This window comes from Mesoplodon bidens (genome assembly GCF_964165515.1).
Source record: "Mesoplodon bidens genome assembly, chromosome: 19".
Classification (NCBI taxonomy): domain Eukaryota; kingdom Metazoa; phylum Chordata; class Mammalia; order Artiodactyla; family Ziphiidae; genus Mesoplodon; species Mesoplodon bidens.
This window is the reverse complement of record NC_138179.1, coordinates 46407664-46430659: the sequence shown is the minus strand read 5'-3', so window position 1 is coordinate 46430659 and position 22996 is coordinate 46407664. Positions and strand designations below refer to the sequence as shown.

Sequence of the window (22996 nt, the reverse complement as noted above, 5' to 3'; positions counted from 1 at the left end):
CTCTCGCCCACCTCACAGCCCCCTTCAAAGGTTTTTATAGTGATTTACAAAACATTGGGTCAGAGCCTGGCACATGGTGAGCACTCAACCAAGATTGTGGTGGTTGTTACAGCTGGTGCCTGGACACGTACTTTTCTCTGTGCTTATAGGCTATGCTCAAGGACAGCCTAGTACGTGGCTTGACTACTGCATGGGTCTACAGAGTGTCAGACCCCAAGATCACCCCCATACAGGGAGGGGCCCGACATATGATGTTATGTTACACTGGTTATGTTTAGTCCTCGAGTGAAAAAAGTTTGTGAATATGTATTACTTAGAAACCTACTGGCTCATGAAGGACTTGAGTTGTTTATAAAGCCAGGCCCTCTGGTCTTCTTTTTGGAGCCCAGCCCCCTCTCATGGGGAGCTACCCTGCAGAGTGGGGAGGACGAGCCAGTAGCCATGGCAGGTGACCTGCTGAACTAAGATGCTGGGGTGACAGGAGGAACAGTGACTGCACATGACGCCATCTAGTGCCCACAGTGAGCAAGTGTCCTGCCACCCAGTCTAAAATGTCTGACCATTAGGTCAGCTGCAGGTGATATTCCTCTACAATCACAGGGAGGTGTGAAATGAGCTGGGTTCCTGAGAGAATATTTTTAAAGGGGGTGATTTATGTAGATGCAGCAAGTTTACCCATAAACATCAAACAGCCAAAGAGCTGAGGGAGGGCAAGCCTGAGAGGGTCTCTCATAGAAGGGAGAGAACCTGCTCTCTGGAAAGCATGGATGTCAGGGTAGCCAGCCGCCCTTTTCTTCCTTTAACCTTAACTACAAGGGGGAGAATAAACTGAGTTGCTTTACTAGGAACTCAGATGGGAAACTGAACCCTTTCCTTAGGAAATATGCCAAAGACAGCTCCTTGGCTTGTTAGAGGGAGCAAAGGCAAAAATCCAAGAGACATACACTTGTTTTTTTACTGTGAGGCTGTTTTCTTTTGGGGACTGAGTATTAGCTTAAGAAATATTTGAGTATAGTCAAAGATCACTTTTAAAAAATCAATTAGAGCACAGGGAACTGTATTCAATATTTTGTAATAACCTATCAGGGAAAAGAATCTGAAAAAGAATATATATATATGTATATATACATAAATATGTATATATACAAATAGATACATATATATATATAACTGAATCACTGTGATGTACACCTGAAACAAAAAAGATATTGTAAATCAACTATACTTCAACTAAAAAATTTTTAGTTAAAAAAAAATCAATTAGATATTACCAGGTGTTTATGGTTTTTAACCATTAGAGTATGTGTCCAGGGTCAGAGGTGACAGCCACGGCCACGGGGTCTAGGCCCAGTGGCAGCAATCGGACCTTGTTGGGCTAGTTCAGGGGCTTGAACCTGGCCTCCCTTTCCCCCAGCGCTGGGCAAGCTCTGCAGCTGTAATGAGGCCACCCAGCCACAGTCAGGTGCTCTCACAACAACAGAGAACCGCCTCAGTTCCTCTTGTAAATAAAAGGGCTTCAGTCATTGGTGAGGTCAAGGGCCCAGCAACCTCCTGGGGCTTCTGAGCCACTTCCCATAATGATCCAATCAGAACCGGAGGGTGAGTTAATCCACCCACGTGCAGAGTCCTGGGCCTCCTCAGCCTGAGGTATAAGCTGCTGGGTGCCCACCAGCTCCTGAGCTTTCACCCATTTCCAGATCAGTGCTCCCTCAAAGTCTCCCCGTTTGCCCCCTGAAACGTGTTTTACTGGAGAGAAATTTGCCCACATCCCTCACCCCTGCACAGACCCTCCCTTTGTTTTCTTGCCCTGACTGGAGCTGGGCCCCCCATGGGGATGCCTCTTCCCCCATTCCTCGTATCTCGGGGCTGGGCGGGCATTGGGTACTGGCTGGCCCCTCATGGCTTCAGCGTTCTGGAAGCAAGCCCTCCCTCATGTGCCAGCTCTGCACCTCAAGGTCATTTCCCCAACCTGGAGTTCATAGCCGTTCCTCCTACCTGGGGTTCATGGAGGATTCCCCCTACCTCCCCCACCCCTGACTCCTGCTGTCACCCTGGGCAACCACTGTGTCTACCAGAAGGCCCACCTGAGCGCCAATATCTGCTCCATTCCTCAACTACAAGTCTTTACCTCCATCCTACCACCCACTCCTTCAGTCACATCTTACTTTGTCACCATGCAATACTGCTTCCCTCCATATTCTTCATCTCCAGAATCTTCTCTGACTGCATCCCTGTCTTCCTGCATCAGTCTGGACCCCAAGGCCAACCACTCTCCCATCCACGCCCCCAGTGTCCCCTCTTTGCACCTGCTGTGCACACACGGTATCCCCCATCCCCAAACAGACAAGGTTTCCTCTGCAGGCTGCAGCTCTAGCCAAGGTTGCCTCCACCTACAGTTATGCATGAGTGAAATGTAGCTAAGGAGGGCAGATTTACCCAACGGATCCAGAGAGAGGCTTCAACTTGGAGACTCAGGGAAGGAGGGTGGAGGTTGGGAGTGACATGTGGGAACTGGATTTAACTAGAAGTTGGTTCATAGAACATTTGACCCTTCCTCCCTACCCCTGATGTAGAGGGGCAGACAGCAGTAGCCAATACCAAGGCCAACGATCAGAAGATTCTTCTCCAAACTCTTAAGAACCCCAGAGCAAAGACCTCTGCAAGCTGGCATTTAAGGGTTCCCATATGGTTACCTAAAAACAGAGCTCATCAGTTGACAAGCTCTACCCACCAACATAGGGCCTCAATCACCTACTCATGGCCTCATTTTTAAGTGTGTGTAACCTATCAAGGATCACCAGACATTTAAGAAAATCTGCAACTTGGGAAAGAGCAAGATAAACAAAAATGATGATCTCAAAGGATACAGAGATAATACAGGGAACTGAAAAACACTTAAAAAAAAAAAGTCTATTTTTTTCCTCAAATACTAATTTCCCCATAAGAAAGGGACAGGGATCAAGAAACCTTGGAGAGGGCTTCCCTGGTGGCGCAGTGGTTGAGAACCCGCCTGCCGATGCAGGGGACACGGGTTCGTGCCCCGGTCCGGGAAGATCCCACATGCCGTGGAGCGGCTAGGCCCGTGAGCCATGGCCACTGAGCCTGTGCTCCGCAATGGGAGAGGCCACAACAGTGAGAGGCCTGCGTACCACAAAAAAAAAAAAAAAAAAGAAACCTTGGAGATTAAAAATGATTGCTGAGGGACTTCCCCGGTGGCGCAGTGGTTAAGAATCCACCTGCCAATGCAGGGGACACAGGTTCGAGCCCTGGTCGGGGAAGATCCCACATGCCGCAGAGCACCTAAGCCTGTGCGCCACAACTACTGAGCCCACGCGCCACTACTAGTGAGCCCGTGCTCTAGAGCCCACGAGCCACAACTACTGAGCCTGCGTGCCACAACTACTGAAGCCCGTGTGCCTAGAGCCTGTGCTCTGCAACGAGAAGCCACTGCAATGAGAAGCCCTCGCACTGCAACAGAGTAGCCCCCGCTCGCCACAACTAGAGAAAGCCCGCACACAGCAACAAAGACCCAACGCAGCCAAAAATAAATAAATAAATAAATAAATAGGAAAAAAACTTATTTAAAAAAAAAGATGGCTGAGGGATTTCCCTGGTGGTCCAGTGGTTAGGACTCGGTGCTTTCACTGCCGTGGCCCTGGGTTCAATCCCTGGTCGGGGAACGAAGATCCCGCAATCTGGGGGGTCATTAAAAAAAAAAAGGATTGTTGAAACTAACAAAAGCATCACAGGTAACTTGGAAAATTTCCAAGAGGAACAAAAATCAACAAATGGAATATAAGAAATAAAAGATAAGTGACATGGAGGGTTAAACCCAGAGTCCCAACATTCTACTGTTAAAAGTTCCAGAAAATAAAAACAGAGAAAATGGAGGGGAGACGACTGTTTAAAAAATACAGAAGCACGTTTTTCTTAGGGGAAGCACACAAGCCTTTAGGTTAAAAGGGCTCCCCCCGTGCCCCGCACCCAGACTTCAGTGCAAACAAGCATCAGGAGACCATCGCAAAGGTTTCCATGATCACACTCTGCTGACAGGGCAGGGGGCTGGGGGTGGGTCCTGGGGGTCCCTGACTGAGCCCTTGGCCTCATTCTTTCAAATCAGATGAGCCGGCACTCCACCCCTGCTGCAGTAAGACAACTCACCCCGCCGTGGAACTGGATGACCAGCTACCTCTCAGTCCCCGGCACTGGCTTGTGGAAACCAGGATATTTTTAAAAAGTATATCCAATATCATTCAAATTTGAATTTTAAAACTGATATATAGTCATTTTTAACAGGTGAAAGACACACCACAGCATTAACGATGATCATCTTGTGAAACTTCTTTCTATAATAAGCATCACCGGGAGGTTAAAGAATGCAGAGGCCCCGGCTTGTTGAAGCAGGATAGGGCCTGGGCATGTGTGTGTTTACCAAGTTCCTCAGACCATGGCTCTGATACCATCAAAGTTTGAAAACCACCGGCTTAGCTAAAAACGTTTGAACAATTGAAAAACGGCACTGGGCTTTGTCATTCTGGTTACAGCAAATCCAACATAAGAGGGCTTCCTTTTCAACCAACACTTTCTCCACTCTCTGCCTGCCCTCCCAGCCCCTGTGACAGTCACCAGCCACCTAGAGTGACACACCACGGATCACAGGCTGCAAGGGGAAGAGCAGCTTTGCTACGCAACAGCTGTGGTTTTATTGTGTTTTTCAGCATTGCGGTTTTATTGTGCTTTTCCTGTTTCTTCCCTCTGCAGCATGAGAGAAAGAAGGTGGGCTTGTGAGCCTCCCAGAATGGAGGTCAGACCTCAACTCCACACTTCGCGGGGCCAAGGGTAAGTTACCTACCTTCTGACCCTTTGTCCCCGCTTCACTCCTCCTATAAAATTGCTCTGGGTGCTGAGGAGAAGGCATCTCCTCTCCATCTTCACCCTCCACCCCTCCCTTCCAACCTGGCCATCCCAGCCCCTGGGAAAAGACCACCACAAACCCTGCAGCCTTGTGCCAAGGGACAGCAGTGGGGGATGCGCTATTCCCTGCCCCACCCACCTCCCCTAGTTGCGTTCAGCCTACATCGCATCAGGTGTTGCCCCAGCACGGTAACCATCCAGGTAAGCCAGTCCAGGCAACCATCAGGGCCAAACATGTTATTTGTTGGTGGGGAAAGTCAGAGCAGCAGGTAGAGAATCCCTCTTCTCCGCGCCCTTGCATCATCTGAGAGCACCAGCTTTCGATCCTGCTAAAGGCAGACAGTCCAGCATCGGCCTCACATTTCCCGGGCATATGTAGTGGCCTTTTCCCTGGACCTGTACCTACTGTCTGAGTCAGGAGGGCTCAGCTCAGCCGTGGTGATGAACCCAGACATTTCCGTGGCCGAGTGCAAGGGTTTCTTGTTTCGCTGATGAGAAGTCTGTTCTGAGTCAGGTGACTCTGTGATTGTTTTGTGCCTCCACGATGGCCCATCACTGAGTCGAACGGAGAGCACTGGAGTGTCGTGCCGGCTCTTAAATGGACCAGTGGCCGGAATTAGTCACATGTCCTAACTTAACTTCAAGGGAGGCTGGGACTGCTATCTTCCTGGGTATCCGGAAAGAGGAAACCAAGATCTGATGAAAATATAGCATTATTTCTGCCACTCCAAACACCCCTCTTCTTTTCTTTTTTTTTTTTAATTAAAGGCAAAAATTGGAGATAAGGGTATATCCCCTCTAGGAGAACATCCCGTTAGCATGTGAAAGGCCTCTGAATGGTATTACAGTGAATAGGGAATCTTTATTTAATTCAGTATTTCCTGAACTTATTTGGTCATTGAGCCCTTTTTTTCTAAGTTTAATCTCCCTTGGAACTAGTATTCTAAGCTACAAACTTTGGGAAATTGTCCTCGATGCGTCAGCTGTGGCCCTTGGTTCTCTCACCTGGTACCAGCCACCTCTCAGTGCACCTCGTCTGGAGCAGGGGACGCCCCTGGAGAATCCTGGAGCATGGCTACACCACCCCACCCCATCGTGAACAGTTCTTTCTGGGCGCCTCCCCTCCCCACTTCCTGTGATTCACATCCACTGCGCAGCCCTTTTCCAGGAACTCATAACAGGGAGGGGTGGGCCTCAGGCACAGATGCTTATTTGGAAGGGACCCGAGTTCAACCTCTGACCCAAAGAAGAATTCCCCTCGTCTGTTCAGGGTGAGGCCCTTCCCCTCTGTTGGATTCCTCCACTCGCTCACTTGCAATCCTCCTTTGGCCCTGCTGGGAGGCTCAAGCTGTTAGGCAGCCCTCCCTCCAGGAGCCGAGATCTTCTGTCGGGGACCCTGCTCCCCCTCTTCCAGCTCAGACTCCCTGGAGCAAGACAGCAAAGCCTGCTCATCACACGACAGACATCCGTGTGTCAGCCCACGACAGACAGCCCACCAGCTGCCCCCACATCTCTCTCGGCCAAACTCCCGTGTCTTCAAATGTCTGTGACAGGGACTTCCCTGTCGGTCCAGAGGTTAAGACTTCGCCTTCCAATGCAGGGGGTGCGGGTTCAATTTCTGGTAGGGGAACTAAGATCCCACATGCCTCGGGGCCAAAAAACGAAAACATTAAAAAAAAAAAAAAACAGAAGCAATACTCTAACACATTCAATAAAGACTTTAAAAATGGTCCACATCAAAAAAAATCTTAAAAAAAAAAAAGTCCACAACACTTTCCAGGCGCCTCACGGCCCTGCCCTCCACCTCCAGCCCCATCATCAATGGCAAGGTCTGACACATTTCCCATCACCTTTCTTTGGGCTCAGTATTCCGGTTTCCCGATATCTTCTCGACTCCTAATTGGGTCATGTATCGTCTTGGTGATTAGTTACTCTTTCTAGCTTTGCGTTGCCTGCTAGCAAACTTGCTGAGCGTATTTCTGTGGCTTCATCCACATCACTGAGGAAGGCTGGGCAGGGGAAGGTGGATTTGGAGAGGCTCAGGGAGGAGGGGGCAGGGAAGCTCACCTGCCAGCCCTCTCAGAGGCCAAGTTTATTTACACAGTTGCTCTCTTGCCCGCCCTGCCCCTCCTGTTTCAGGCAACTTCCCCCGGGAACCCCTGCCGTCTTCCAACATGGTTTCCCGGGGGCTGCCATGGTCTCACCAGCCCTGCTCCTCTGTCCACAGTTCATTGGCCCAGACACGGGCTCATGACCTGATTTTTGGCCTTGGCAAAGGGTCTAGGCAGTCTCTCACCAAAGTGAAGGATGTTAAATGTTCTTTGTTTTGATGGTATTAAGCCGCATGAGCCATTTGTAAATTTTGGAGACTAATCCCTTGTCGGTCACATCATTTGCAGATATTTTCTCCCGTTCTGTGGGTCATCTTTTCGTTTTGTTTATACTTTCCTTTGCTGTGCAAACGTTTTTCAGTTTCATTAGGTCCCATTTGTTTATTTTTGTTTTTATTTCCATTACTCTGGGAGATGGATTGAAAAAGACCTTGCTGTGATTTACGTCAGAGAGTTTTCTGCCTATGTTTTCCTCTATGAGTTTTACAGTATCTGGCCTTACATTTAGGTCTTCAATCCATTTTGAGCTTGTTTTTGTGTATGGTGTTAAAGAATGCTCTAATTTCATTTAAATGTTCTTGATCTTGGGGAAATACTGGTCTGCAGGGAGAGAGAGGAATGAGGCCCACCAGCCACTGGGGCACAGACGGCCCAGTGCAGTGCCCAGCCCCACGGGAAGGGCAAGCAGGCTGGGCTGTGATGTTGGCTGTTACGGTCTCGTGAAGCTACGGCATGGGTCTAGCACACATGAGAGAGATGGGACAAACATAGAAAGATAGTACAAATAAGTACATTCACTGATGGAATACAGTTGGGTATATCTGCACATATATTTAATAACAAAAACACTCACAAAAAAAATCCTCTTCCCAGCCCTACCCTGACTCAGCATGAAAGCGACACACCCTACCTCAGTGCCCTGAGACTGTGGCCCTGGCCTGACCACCTGCTGGCCTCCCTCCTGAGGGCCTGCACCTCTCCCTGTTCTCAGGGGCAGCTGAGGGTGCTACCAGCCAGTCCAGAACACGATCCCAGCCCTGGCTTAACAGCTCTGCGGGGAACCCAAGAGCTGTCTCTGCTGCCATCAAGCAACAACAGGAAGCAGCCAGCAGGTGCCAACAGGGTCCTGAAGCCCCACGTGCTCCCTTGGATTTGGCTGCATCCAAGGACCAGTGCTTCGGACAGAGGGTGTGTCCACGGCTCTCAGGTACACTCCTGGTGCCCACTGGGCGGGGGTGGGGGTGGGGAGTAGGGGGATGGGACGCTGGTTGGCAGAGCAGAGGGAGCCAGCCTCCACGCAGAGCTCCTGCTACGCTGTCCTGGGGCCGGTGGGCCCTCGGGGTCCTCCTGTGAACAGCTCCTCCTGGTGGTGCAAGAGAAAGCAGAGCCTCCTCTGATTTCACCAGAGTGGATGGGGTAAGAGAAGGTGAAAGCATGTTGGCAGGATCCTAAAATCCAACAGACCAGCTGCTGAGTTCATTCCTTGGCGTCTGGGCAGATGTCTTATGTGCTTCTGACACGCACAGGTCGTGGCTTTCCTGTAGCTGTGTTGGCTGAGTTACCTCCCTGGTGTTTTTCCCCTTGTGGATTTCCCGGTCCTATAACCTATTTACACCTGCCCCAAACCCGGCCTCATCAGGAGGCATGTCTGTCCCAACATGGCCACCTTCCTGGAATTCAGCCCAAATCAATACTTTGGGGGACTTCCTGCAGTGTTTCAAGGAAGCTTTGCCCACAGAAACTAAGGAGGACTCTCCAGCCCCTGGACCCTGTCATGAACACCAGCAAGTAAACAAACACACCCCTCCCGTCCATCCTCCCACCGGCTAAGCCCACTGCTCCCGCTCCACCAGCCAGACTCCTACCCCGGAAGACAGCCAAGAACGACCCCCTGGTCTGAGAGCGGTGGTCAAGTCTCTAAGAAGATGGAGCTGGCTTCCAAATCTAAAGCTACTTTTATTTGTGGTTGGTTCAACATAAGGTGCCATTATCAATCAGCAGAATTATAAAACTGTACAGGAGGTACAAAAATAGGCCATTGAACTTAGATACCCTCACATCAAGCTTTAAAAATACACATAAAATTGTACAATCTGGCAGTTTATAAAATATAAAGCTAAAAAGAGGATTTTAGGTTCTACAGAGGATTGTATCACACAATTAACACAGACCCATCAAACAATTAACTGTCCACAGAGAAGACACAATGGCACAGAATTAAAAAAAAAATCACTTAAAAATTAACATGTTTACCCCAATCAAATTATTGATCCTTTAATGACAAAACTACTATAAGGCATCCATCCTGTGGAAGGATACAGTATAACTTTTCCTTTTCCAGTTTTAAAATGGTCAGGGGTGTTGTCCAAAGCAAATCTGATGTGCTTTAAGCAAGTGCAATTGTCACTGGATACACTTCAGAGTAAAAATTAAATAAATATAAATAGGTTAAATAAATAGGTCATTGCAAAAAGAACACTACATAAGGTTTGCATCTGAGAATGCTGCAGAGTTGACCGGTAATGCTTTCTAGGTAAGTGGGGACTCCCCCGTCACAGCTTCTGGGACACTGAAAAGGAATACTGTACCCGCCAGACACTCAAGAGCACGGGGTGAGGCGAGCGGGGTGGAGACTTTGGCTGCAAGTGTTGGTTAAGGCTGCTCTGGCGGGGGAGGCTCATCGCAGATGCTGTCTTTGTGGTTTTCCAATGAATACAGAGAGGATTTAAGTGCCGATAAAAAAAAAAAATCAGAACCTGTTACTCGTGGAAATCACTGTTTCATAAAGAAAACCAAGTACAGGAAGAGTAGACACTTTGGTTTAAAGGATAATGGGTCCAACACTGGAAGGCGGAATTCTGGCTCATCTGTACAGGACACCTGGCAACTTTCTTCCAGGCAAGGCCAACGCGCCAGGCCACAGTCAACTGAAACAACTACTCCAGGATGGTGAAGGGTGGCCAAGGAAAAGAAACACTGGAAAATACGAGGAAGAGGGATTTCAGAAGCTAAATGAGCAGAGAGAAAGCTAAAGAGAATTTAAAGAGGCTCCTTACGGGTGTGCTGTGCTCTGTCTTCCAGCACAGAAAGCTGTGAAAACGCAACCAGCCCACCTTCCTGGAGGACTTCAAGGCTGAGGATCTGATGAACAGAGATGCACAATGAGAAGAGTCCCGGGAAATCCAAGCCTGGCCACAGTCCAACTTCAGAGAAGAAAGTGGCCAAGAGGACAGAGCCCTGCAACCCAAAGGCCCCCCACACCTTCAAGGTCAGATCAACCACCAGTTCATCTCTTTCACTGCGGTGATAAAATGAATCGCGTTCACACAAAACCTCCCCCAAAGCATCAGGGCGAGCTCTGATAAGGACCTTTCTTCTCCAATTGGTGGGAAGGAAGCACTTTGCTGGACCCACTAACCTGTGGCTCTTCCACTGAAATACATGTAATGGGTCGGAATAATGTCTCCCTGGGAAGAGCCTATGATGACTCTTGCACTGAGTGAGGGGGAGATGGGAGGGGACCTTTGCATCTGGGATTTTATACATCAGCCACCAGGTGGTTTAGTGACTTATCATGTAACACCAATGATTCCCAAGAGTGCAGACGCTCTGGTGCCCAGTGACAGGTGGAGCTCTCTAAAAACTGAAGTTAAAAGGACTCAATAAGCAACATGAGAATTCTGGCAGGTGTGCCAAAGACAGATTCAATACAAGGGTCAACACAAGATTTAAATAGATTATGGTGTCCTTGGGATCCCTAACAGATGCAAATAAATTCTGTCTTAAAGATGAAGATGGTGTACTTGTAAAAAGTCAAACAGCCTTCCAAGAATCGTACTAAAGATCAAGCAGCTCAGCAGTGACAGGACAAGCAACAGGCCGCAGAACCCTCTTTTCAAGAAAGAAAGACACCTTCCCACTGCGCCGAGCACAACAGGAAACCAGAATTCTAGAGACCAGGATGGGACAAACCAGATGGTGCCCACAAGAGACCTTTTCAAGCCACCTGGAGGACTGACGGGTGACTGGGTTCCCAAAGGTGACGGAGAGAAGATGGACAGAAGGCAATGTGACCCCGGATCTGATGGGTGAAAACCCCAAACACACGCCCTTCCCCACACCCGCATCTTCTTTGCAGCACTGATATTTACTCACTGCCGTCTCTCCATCACTGGCTCGTATGAAAGCCGAGGTTTTGCCTATTTACCTGGGTCCCTAGCATGCGATATCCTGCCCAGCTCATATAGTAAGTGCTCAAATAAAATACACTGAATAAATGAGTTTGAGAAAGTTGGGTGGTTAAAAACTAGTATTGCAAGCAGAAAAGGAATTAAAAAAAAAAAGCTGTCCTGGAGGCAAGCTGGGCCAAAACAGAGAGATGACATAAACCCTGGGCTGCTGAGAATGACCTGGCTGCTCCCCAGAGAGAACATTCAGCAGCGACCACGAGGCAAGACAGCTGCCTCGCCAACGCCCCGCCCCCCCCACTGCCCCCAACACAGGAAGCTGACGGTCCTTTAAATCGCTCGTGGCACCTTCTCCACTTCTCTCACCGTCAGGGCCGGCGGCAAAGCGACCTGCAAAGCCGCCACAGAACAGCGCGGGAGGGGGCTGGCTCAGGAGCATCAGAGCGGGGAGAAGAAAACCGTCCGGCTGTGCTCCTGAAAACAGACAGCGTGGTACAAGACACCACGATGCTGACCAAGGATGCCGGGGTTCCCAGGTCTCAGTGAGGTAACTGATGAGGTTTAAAGATGTAGGATAATATTAAAGGAAAAAAGAAAAAAAAGTGACATCAGGCATTAGGAAAGGAAGGGAACTGAATTCTCTGAAGGCAGAATGAGCGCTTTTGATGCGTGGCCCTCATTCAAATCCACCACCAGAAAACGTCTTGCAAGGAGAAGAAACAGCGATTTCTCTGTCAGCTAGTAAAACTAGACAGTAACATTCTTCCTCCTGAGAGGAGTCTCTGGGTTCACTAGGACCGAACTGCAACGATCCATTCCCCTAGCTGGAGAAAGTAAACGCAAAACGCTTCCTTACGTGGTACCCTGATTGCATCTAACCTCTAAGGCTCTCGGTAGAGAAAAGACAGAGGAATTTTTGACTAAAACTAAAGTTAAAAATTATATTAATTTTAGGGGGAAAAAACCCCATGGTATTGACATAATTTAGAGAATATTACTTTCATACATGTATATAGTGTTGCTGTAACGTTTTACTCTTCAGCATTAGAGAATGTTCTACATATGAACACTCTTTCTGGAGGGGATGGGACTTTGGGTGCCTTACAAAATAGAAGATGTATTCTGTATCTTGCATTACTTCCTCACAAGCTTCAAGTTAAGTTTAGCTCACGCTAATGTAGCATTCTACAGTATGATCAAAATATAAAGTTATTAAAATCTGCCAAGAGAAACATAAAAGCCTGCCCACGAAGTGTGCGGTGACCCTGGCCTTGGCCCTCTAACCCCTGGCCCGTCCTGCCGGCCCCAGGGACAGAGCAGCCTCATCGCCTACCTGCTGGCCAGGGCTCTCCCCGGGTGGCCGTGAGTGTCCCATGTGGCCTGCTCCCCTCTGGTCCCAAAGGCCTGTCCCTGCCTGGGTCGGAGCTGCTTTCCTTCATGGCCGGGGGACTTATCACCTCTTGCCCCCAAATGCTCCTAAACTTCCCCAAGCACCCCAGGGCACGACTCCACCAAGGGCCACCATTCAGGCCACCTGGTGCCCTGGGCCACAGCTGTCTCAGAACGCAGCATCCTCTTTGTTTCTGAGAGACCCCCAGACACAGACTCACCTTCCAGAGCTCCAGGCTGGCCTCTCCCCACACCGCGTCCCCACCCTCAAGGCTCTCGCCACTCCCGAGGAAACACTGGTTACAGTGACCTGGGAACCTGTGGGCGCGTTTGTGATCAGTGAGGCATCTCCGATCCCAGGGGACGACGCCCTCTGAAGGTCCTCCTCCTCCTGGGCACCCTCTCCTCCGGAGTCCTGCTTCTAGCAGAGGCTGCACTTAGTGCACCTCGGCCCCGCTGGTCCAAGAGAGATGCTCCGGGTCCCAGCACATAGGCACCACTGAGGGTTCCCTCAGCTCTCTTCCTTAAAGGCCCACAGACTGGCATCTCACAGGAAGTTTTCAAAGAAACGGAAGTCTGAAGCGAGTTCATCCAGGAGAAGGTAGAGGGTGCTCCCCTCTGCCTCTGGGAACGGCCCTCCTTCGCAGCCGTCCCCCGATGGTCAAGCTTTCACGGCCAATGTCTTCCCAGCTCCCTCGTGGGTCGGGAGGGGGGACGGGGTCACGCCTCCCACTTCCCGGGGTCAGCATCCTCCCCTGCTGGCTGCAGAGCAGGCAGCTTGAGGCACTTGGCTTTGGAGCCTGGTCTCCCTGCTCGGCAGGAGACGCCAGGCTGTGGCTTGTAGAGACCAGGCCCTTGGTCCCAGCGGGGCCGCTGGCACGGAGGCCGCCTGGCTCAGAGGGCGTCTGGAGTCACTGGGGGCCGGGGCTCGGGGGGCTCGTGGTAGTAGGGCTGGAAGGGCCTCTCGCGGCGGCACAGCTCCATGGCACGGTAGGTGTGGGCGAGGAGGTGGGGGAAGCGCGAGGTGAAGTAGCGCACGAAGCCGTCGGGGAGGGGGCCCAGCGTCTCCCGCACCTCCTCGGGCAGCTCCCGGTAGTGGTGCTTCTGTAGACGGGAGGGGGCGACACAGACCCACGGTCAGCAGAAAGGAGGCCGCGGGACCCGCGCAAAACCCTCTCTCAAGAAAGACCGACCGTTAGGCTGGGTAAAGGAACCACCCACCCGCTCCTGGCGAGGCCTCGCGAGGCCAGCGCGGGGAGGGCGGGGCCAGGCCGGCGCAGAGGGCGGGGCCAGCCCCGGGCGGGAAGGGCCCCCGTCAGAAGTTTATCCGTGCACATCCAGGCACCGAACAAGTCAGTGAAGGATGTAGCACCCGGGAGCCCGCTTCTAGCAGAGGTTGCACTGTGACCTGTATCCCCGCCTCAACATCCCTGAAGAGAAAGTTCATTCAGGGGAAGAAGCAGCCTCTAGTGTTTCCTGTGCAGCCAAGGCCTCCCAGCCTCTGTGAGGTCCTCATCCAGAGGGGCTGGAGGACCCCCAGAGAAGGGATATGAGCAGGAGGGCTGCGCTGCGGCCCCGCCCGGACCGCCGTGTGCTCATAGCCCTCACCTTATTTCTCATGGCCCGGAGGAGATCTCGGACAGAGCCGCCTTTATAGGTTCTGAATTTACGCAGATCTAGGAAAAAAACAAGGCAGGCAATGTAACAGGCAAACAGATTTCCAAAGAAAACAATTCCTGGGGCTCCTGGGGATCAAGCAATCAGACCAAATCATGACCTAACTCCATTCTTGTCGCTGACAGGCGCACTTCCCCAGATTGAACCCTAGGGCAGCAGTGTTAGTCTCAATTCCACCTCCCTTTCTCACCTGCGATCAGAAATGACCACGGAGAGCATGACACCTGTCACTGACCTGTCACTCTGAGAGACAACTGGGACCCACGTCAGAGCAATGGTGTGACCTGTATCCAAACCACAGGAAGCCTCAATCCCAGAAGCAGTATTTGGAGCCCCAAACGGCCTGGAGTTGCTGTTTCCAAGTCTGCTTCTCAGAAACAGCTGCTGCTTTTGAACCGCTTCCACCAACACTGACCCCGGGGGCTCCGTGAGGTCACCTGTCTGGAGGGGGACAGTGATGTTCTCCCTCCAGTCCATCTTCACCACAGCCCGCCCGCCGCGCTCCAGCTGCTTCACTATCGGGCCGTCTAGGGACTCCTTCTCTATCCGGTCACTCACGTCCTGGGAGGGAGACAGGACAATGGGTAACAGTCAGTGTGCAGAGGCTCTGAGAGCCAGAGGACGGACACTCTGAGTGCCAGGACGGCCACCCCCGCCTGAGCCTCAGCCCAGAGCCGGGCAGCAAGCGTCCTGCCTTCTCCCCTGTCCCTCACCTCTTCCCCGGGAGCAGCCCCATCTGCTACTCGCTAAGGAGAGGCCCACACGGACCATCTCCACCTCAGACCTGTGGTGCCTCGCCCGCGTTTCACACACACATGCCACACAGGGTCACGTGTGCAATCCGTATTCATTGATGAATCAAAAAAAAAAAGGTCCATTTTGATTCGCATCCTGTGACTTTTGTGTACCCACAGGAACAGGACATGCTCAGAGCCATGACTGATGCAGGGTTGTCACTCCTCATTCAAACAATTAGGAAAGACAGATGAAGCCAAGACTTCTTTCAGAGGAGAAAAGCTGGTGACAACAGTGTGGGCTCTGGAGGCCCCGGCCCTGGATCTAAATCCTGCTCGGGGTCCGAGGTATGCACCTGAGCACAGGCCTCTCTGAGCCCCCGCCAGTAAGACAGGTCCACCAAGCAGCCTCATGGGGCCCACAGTCTTTTCTTTCTTTGATGAAGATGAAGTTAGACTGGCTGACCATCTAACTTGCAGTTGTGGGAAGAAAGCCTGGGGATTGACGGTCAACTCGGGTGCACCAGGGCACACGGTGCTGAGCTGCAAAGTCAGTACAGCTAGTGACGCGGATGGAAGCCGGGGGTGTTCGCAAGACATGTGACTTGGAGATACTGAGAGTTTACATCCTAACCCTGGTGGGGTGAAGGTTCCTTTGTGTGAGCTTCATTCCTGCTCTACATCTTGTCATCATCAAAGTGACCTGGCTAGGGACTTCCCTGGTGATCCAGTGGCTAAGACTCTGCGCTCCCAATGCAGGAGGCTCGGGTTCGATCCCTGGTCGGGGAACTAGATACCACATGCATGCTGCAACTAAGAGTTCACATGCTGCAACTAAAGAACCCACATGCTGAGACTAGGAACCTGCGTGCCACAACTAAGACCTGGCACAGCCAAATAAATAAATAAAAAGGACATTAATCAAAAAATGTTAATAATGTTTAAAAAAAAAAAACACACAACAAAGTGACCTGGCTAGTTTGAAGGTCCCTGGAAGACACCTGACCTCAGACGTAATGTTATTGTACACTTAGAGTACAGTATAGTGTAAACATGAACTCTTATATGCACCAGGAAACCAAAAAGTTCATGTGACTCACTTTATTGTGATATTTGCTTTATCAGGGTGGTCTGGAGCCAAACCCGGTCTGCCCGTATGAAGAAAATATATTAAAATGTCAACTGTGGTTATCTCTCGGTTATGGAATTATGGGGTCATTTGTTTTATTCTTTGTCCTTTGCTATAGTTTCTGGAAAAAAAACTGGAAAGGTTACATGAAGATTTTTGATAAAGAAAACAAATGTGTCCACCTGGAAGAACTGGAGCTGCTTTTCTAGGCTCCAGAAGAACGGGTGTTTCAGCACATGCTTCGCTGACGGGCGCTTCTGAGGATCCATTGCAATCATCTTCTCTATTAACTCCCGGGCAATAACGTCTTCTACAGAGGAGGAAAAGAAACATGCGACTCGTTATTACCAGCCTAAAGCCACAAGCAAATACCCAAAACCCTGACAGTCTGCATGCCCCATGACTCAAGGCTCTACGGACAGGAACTCAATCCAACAACATAAGAGCTTGCACGAGACTTCAGCTAAAGAGAGTCCTCACTGCGCGGTTAGTGAAAAAGAGCGACTGGTAATACTCGATATCAGAGGCTCGGGTGACACCATTGTGCCTCCACGCGCTGGACTGTGGGCCACCAGGATGACGTGCTGGCTGAATGCGGACGGACGCAGAGAGAGTCAAGATGAAGTTTAAAAACGAGCATGCTGGGGCTTCCCTGGTGGCGCAGTGGTTGGGAGTCCGCCTGCTGATGCAGGGGACACGGGTTCATGCCCCGGTCTGGGAAGATCCCACATGCCGCGGAGCGGCTGGGCCCGTGGGCCGTGGCCGCTGGGCCTGCGCGTCCGGAGCCTGTGCTCCGCAACGGGAGAGGCCACAACAGTGAAAGGCCCGCATACCGCAAACAAAACAAAAGAAAACGAGTGTGCTGCAAAATACTATGCACTATTTAACCCCATTTTAATAAAAATATGCATACACGTCTAGATAGATGATCAGAATAATGTATGCAAAGGTATTAGTAGCAGTCATTCATCACTGTATAATGGGATTCTGGGCCTTTATGCTAATCTGTTTTGTCTCCAGGGAATAAGGAAAATTAATCCACGAGCAAAACAGTAAGATAGTTTAAATTTTTTCAAAAGGCAACAGTGGGGTGTCACAGGCCAATTATAATGCGGGAAACCCTGAAGTCAGGCAGGAAGACTTGTCACCTGCGTGCCTGGAGAGCGAGGACCCAGCCCGTCTGTCCTCAGCCCAGGCCGCACGCGCTGACCACTGGCCCACACACGAGAACCCAGTGTTTGCAGCATGGCCTTTCCGTCTCCCCAGACGTCAGGGCAGGAAGGGACCTCAGATTATTTAGCCCTCATGAGTCACAAGCTAGAAAACAGAGGTCCTCCATGGGGGCCTTACCCAGGTCACACAGGTCATCGTGTGACCTGAAGGAACCTGGGAGCCGCTTGGCTTTAGAAGGTGGCGCTTCGAGGACAAGCTACCCAGCCCTCCACCACCTCTGGACCCAGTCGTCAGTTCACTGAGGCCCACAGGGCGAGCAGCTGGAAAGAAGGGCCTCTGGGGAGTCAGAGCCAGTCCCACCCCTGCCCACACGGGCCGCTCCCGAGGCCCCCCAGCCCTGCTGCCTGCTCACCGTGCTTCTCAGGGTGCAGGCAGTCCAGGCTGCAGGCGCCCAGGAGGATGTTGGCCTGCCGCTGCAGGGACTTGCCAAAAGGGTGGCTGCCCTCAGATATCACGTAGTAAAAGACGCAGCCCGCAGAGAAGATGTCCACCGTGTAGGTCTGAAAAGAAACTCGGGGCATCAGAGGGCTTCAGGGGAGAATTCTCATTCTAACACAGCAGCAGAGGAAGGGGCTGTTGCTGCTGATTCTTCCCCTAGAAGGTGACTTGGGAGAACCAGCTGACAGTTCTGATGGCCTCAGAGCAGTGCTGGGCGCCCTGCAGGTGCCACACGAGTGCTGGAGGTCCCAGTGGACAACTGGGCTCTGGTGCCAATGCCTGGGATGCCTGCTGGCTCTGCCACTGGCCCTCGGAAGCCCCTTGGTCACTCTGCACCTCAGCATCCATGACCATGAAATGAGGATGACCCCATGGGGCTGTTGTGAAGATTAGATACACACATTAAGCGTGAAAACGGCAGCTCAAACCAGTGTTCGGCCCACAGGACGCTCTCTCCTTGCTGCTAGTTATTCTTCACCCACCCAGCACGCAACTCCTCGTGGGCAGGAATTTCTGTGCGTTTGCTTCCCTGTTGTACCCCCAGGGACTTCCAAGGTGCCCACATATGACAGGTCTTAACACTGGGTTAATAAGCGAAATAAAAACAGTTTTTAGTGGGAATACCCTGGTGGTCCAGTGGTTAGGACTCCGCACTTTCACTGCCGAGGGCGCGGGTTTGATCCCTGGTCAGGGAACTAAGATCCTGCAAGCCATGTGGCGTGGCCAAAAAAAAAAACAAAAGAGTTTTTGGTTCAAAAACAGTCCCAGAAAAAGATTTGTTAACAAGTTTCCAGTGAGCTCACTTTGATGTTATCTAATAACACGTCTCACTTATACCGTGAAACCATTCCATGCCTACAGATGAAATGTGCGTGTATGATGCCTAGCTTGTCTACATGGGGTGTTAACGTTGGGATGGCTCCCGAGCACGGCGTGGGTCCCTCACGTCAGGCCCCACCACTTGGATTCTCCACCAGACAACGTGAGGCTCTAGCGAGAGAAAGCCAGGAGCTCGTCACCTTCCTCACTGGAGAAAACACACCCTTCACAAGAGCCCTGTGAGGTGAGCAGAGCAAATGTCACCGTCCCCAAATGAAGACAGAAAGGCTCAATGACAAGCCCAGGGTCACTGCTGGATAGCGACAAACCAGGACAAGATGCAGGTCTTATTCCCGAGCCCAGTCATCTTTGTTCTACTTCACCAGAATGTTCCTTAGGTGGGTGACAGATTCAGGACAGGAGGGACAAGTCCACCACCACTGAAGCGCTCACCTGGTGGCCACTTCTCACCTACTGACTGTGTTGTTAATGCTCCCCGTTTTCCGTTTTCTGCAGCCCATGCTGCCTGACTCCCCAGCATCCTCACCACTCATGCTGCCCCCTGGGGGCTTGCGTTCCGCATGCTGGGCCCCTCTGCCCCCAACTCTATGGGCTCATCTCTAGGCTCAGTTATGTTCTTTCCCAAACTCATTTCTGCCACTTGTTCTTGTAGTTTAAATACTCCATAAGCTGATAAAATACACGGGCCGCCAAGTCTGAGGTAAGCTGAATTTTTGGAAAGACTCAGTGCGAGGGAGTTGCTACAAAAACTGCTGTGGAATTAGATGTGGGAGACTCAACTGTAAGCGACGGGATATAAATAGCTGAAAGCTAGGATTCTGCTTTCAAATCGCTTAGGAGGTGTCTGAAATGTCTGAGTCTTGATCTAGAAGTCACAGAAGGCATGTGAGTGTGCTTCATGCAAGAGAGGAAATGAACAACTCCATTCAGTTGGACCCAAGTCAAAAAAAAGATCTTGTCTTACATCAAAGACTTCCTTAAAGAGTCACATTACTTACTTTAAGTTAAAATTAAATGTTTAAGGTGTGTATGTATTTCCTTATGATTCTTCATTGTAACTGACCTTTCTGATTAACTGACCAGCTGCGGTCCCCAGTGAGTAGGATAAGAGGCTCCACTGAACCTAATCTATTTTAGGATGGCTGATCCCACCCAGGTCTGATCGAGGAGCGCCAGATAATCCTCCAATGTCTTGCTGGGCTAGAAAGCAAGGTGCTCAAACACGACTGGGCTCTCAGCAAAAGGATGCAGAAGCCAGCGTGAAGGGGCTCCTGTTGGCCAAACCGGAACAATTTGAGTACCAAAAGGAAGAGGAACAAAACCAAAAACAAACAAAAATAAATAAGGACTATAATGGATTATACTGCTCTTTTTTTAAAATCCATGAGTCCACAGAGAGAGAGAGAGAAAAGGAATATAAATAAAGTTCTTTTTTACAGAAAAATGTCAGCTAATAAATGTAGAATTTCTACTGAATGCAGTGATTCAGGCAAGGATTGCCAATGGATGCTGAACCATCAGGTGAGTGACTGTTGGTAATGGGACGTTCACACTCTGCCAGAGTATCGCCCCACACAGTCCTAACAAAGGGGAGATGCCAGTGTCACCACCTGCACCAGCTGCTTCAACTCGGCATCACCATTAGGGATGCAGTAATGGTACAACCCGACTGGGACTGTTCTTACCAAAAACACTTAACTTGAATCTAGTCAAGCCCTTAGACCTATGTCTAGTTCACAGGAATACAAGGAACAGGCAAGTTAAATACCACCAAGAGGAAATGAGTGAGCGAATCCTGAGTGAGACATTCTACAGAGAAGTGCCCCGACTCTGCAAAGAGCCACCGTCGTGGGACAAGCAAGCTGGGAGAACTGTGTTGATGAAAGGAGACAGAATCAAGTGCCATGTAACAAACACACCTAACTGGGTCCTGGTTTACAGAAACCAGCTCTATAAGAGACACTTGGTGAACAACTGGGGAAACTTGAATACGGATTGAACACTAGGTATCAGTGGAAACAGTATTAATGGCTGAGGTGTGAGCACGGGTAGGTGGTCAGGAGGTAGAATGTACCTGTCCTTGGGAGGCGTGTGCTGAAGTGTTTAAGGTAAAGGGCTGGGAGGCCTGCCACTCATATTCGAATGGCTGCAGGAACAGACAGAAAGTGAAAAATACGGACGAATGTTGAATCTAGGTAGAGGTACAGAGGTATTCACTGGTCTCAATTTTCTGTATGTCTAAAAATTCTCAAAATAGAAAGCTGTAAAAACAAAATTAAAACTGGAATGAAAACTGGAAGTTTGCTCACCTTACGCAAGTCCTGATTTTCCAGTTGCGCAAAATAGGGGGGGAAAGGATTGGAAGAGTAGGGGGGAAAAAACAGACAACTGCCTACATACACCCCTTCCATTCCTCTGGACAGGAGACAGTGTTAGAGTGCCGGCGGAGTGCTGCTGGGGGAGAAGCTCTCTGCTACTGGAAAGTCCCTCTCCAGCAGTGAGCGCTCCAGCCCACACCCCTGGGCCTGGAGGCTCTGAATCCCCCGGGAATACGAGGCTGCTTCCTCCTCAGTTTTCACAGAGCCATGCCTACACTCACGGGGTTTTCCTTGCAGTCTTCGCTCAGCATCTCCGGGGCGATCCAGCCTTCTGTGCCGGGCACCCCTGAGCGGCGGCTGAAGCTGTGTCTGCCCACTGCCAGCTTCTTACAGAGGCCGAAGTCGGAGATCATGGCCTTGATCCTGCCGTGTGCGCTGGGCATGGAGAGGAGGATGTTGTGTGGCTTCAGGTCTCTGTGAACTAACACAAAACTGCAGGTTAGTCCCGTGCTTGGACTCCTCCCGCGACGGGGATGCGCCCTACTCAGATTCTCAACAGACCCGCTGCTGCCTGTAAAGGTTCTGGCTCTCAAATGTGTTAAGTCTCCTCTCTTTCTTCAACAACAGGGACCCCGTGAGGCAGCAAAGAGCTTCGACAGAGGCAAGGCCCACCTGAGCAAGTTGTCCCCCCGCCTGATAAGGGGAGGCTTCTCACCGATGTTAAGGGAGTGCAGGTGGGCCAGGCCCGAGGTGGTCTGCTGCAGCAAGGTGATGGGCTCCAGGCCGAGGTGGGCAAAGCCCTTCTGCTCCACGTACTGCAAGAGACACGAAGGCTGGGTCACGGCACAGGGCCCTCAGGACTTCGCTCCTCAGCCTACCTTCTCTCTCTCTTTTTTTAAGTGATTCAAGTTTATTTAGAAAAATTTGGCCGAAGGTTTCTGCTTTAATTAACGTTTGGTATTGGGTCAGCTCGTTTTCTTTGATCATATTTTAACAAAGAAATGGGAAGCTTTACTGACAATATTCTCCGTTCAAATCCGTATTTTCCAGCAGACTTTCTTTCCCCCCCTGAAAGACTGACTTAAACAAGCAAACAAAGCTCCAGCTTACTAGTTTATAATGAGATGATGAGAGGGTAAGAAACCCAAGTTTACTGCCTCATACAGGTAAGCCTGCAGTGAAGCCAAATGATACTGAAATATCACAGTTGCACAGCCTGGAAACTGAGCAAAAGAGGTTCAATGGATGACCTTAATGACTCAAGTCATCAACTAGCATCCTCCTAGCCCACTCCAGCCCTAACCGGCGATGGGAGGAAGGACCGAGCAGGTTTCCTGGAGGTCAAGAGGGAGAGAGGTACCAACTGCAACCACAGACTGCCCCAGGCAGCCGAGGGGACCACACAACTAAATCTGGGGAGAAGGAAGTGCGCTACATTTCCACTGTTGGTGGTTAAAATGGGTACATACCCTTGTCAGCATGCATCAAACCGTACATTGAAAATGAATACGTTGTATTGTAACCTCAATAAAGTTACTAAAAAGAAATTTAAAAAATAAGTAAACTGGCAGTCCCTAAAACTGCGCCCGAGCTGCCGGGAGAAGGGAGCCGTCGGTGGCGCTGGCAGAGCCGTTGGTGACCTGGGGCCACCCACCTCCTGCAGGGTGGCCGCGCACAGCTCGATGGCGATGTACTGGAACTGCCGGTCCCTCTCGGTGCAGAAGTAACGGATCACGTTTGGGTGCTCATCCGACTCTCGCAGCAGCTGGACCTCACGGTCTGCGAAACTAAAACACTCGGGGAGGATCCTCTTGACGGCCACGTCGCGGTTGTCAAACATGCCACTGCAGGACGAGGAGCGGGGTTGGCTGTGGAAGCGCCAGGAGAACCCTGGGCCTGCGGGACTCCTTCCACCTGACGCAGCGGCTGCCTCGAAGGCCTCACAGCCCGGGGGGCCCTGACCAACCGCCCAGCGGCCCCGCGCCCATCACTTCTCTCTGTGGGGAACTCTTCCATCTGGTCACTG

The 22996-nt window shown here is 50.8% G+C and overlaps 1 protein-coding gene across 5 annotated transcripts in view; it reads right to left on the bottom strand.

Annotated features, from left to right (window-relative positions):
* Positions 1-9286: 9286 nt before the first annotated feature.
* The window catches only part of ERN1 (endoplasmic reticulum to nucleus signaling 1), an 85619-nt gene continuing 71909 nt past the window's right edge, over positions 9287-22996 (bottom strand). For 3 of the 5 annotated variants that reach the window (XM_081219741.1, XM_081219744.1, XM_081219745.1), the window contains 8 exons: positions 22625-22814; positions 21686-21785; positions 21252-21451; positions 17727-17874; positions 16324-16451; positions 14716-14839; positions 14210-14277; positions 9287-13705 (listed from right to left, as the gene is read on the bottom strand). In XM_081219741.1, the coding sequence (XP_081075867.1) occupies positions 13496-13705; positions 14210-14277; positions 14716-14839; positions 16324-16451; positions 17727-17874; positions 21252-21451; positions 21686-21785; positions 22625-22814 (1168 nt within the window). In that variant the 3' untranslated portion in view covers positions 9287-13495. Of the gene's footprint in view, positions 13706-14209; positions 14278-14513; positions 14840-16323; positions 16452-17726; positions 17875-21251; positions 21452-21685; positions 21786-22624; positions 22815-22996 lie in introns of those variants that run through there. The other 2 variants (XM_081219743.1, XM_081219742.1) reach the window with 2 other exon arrangements.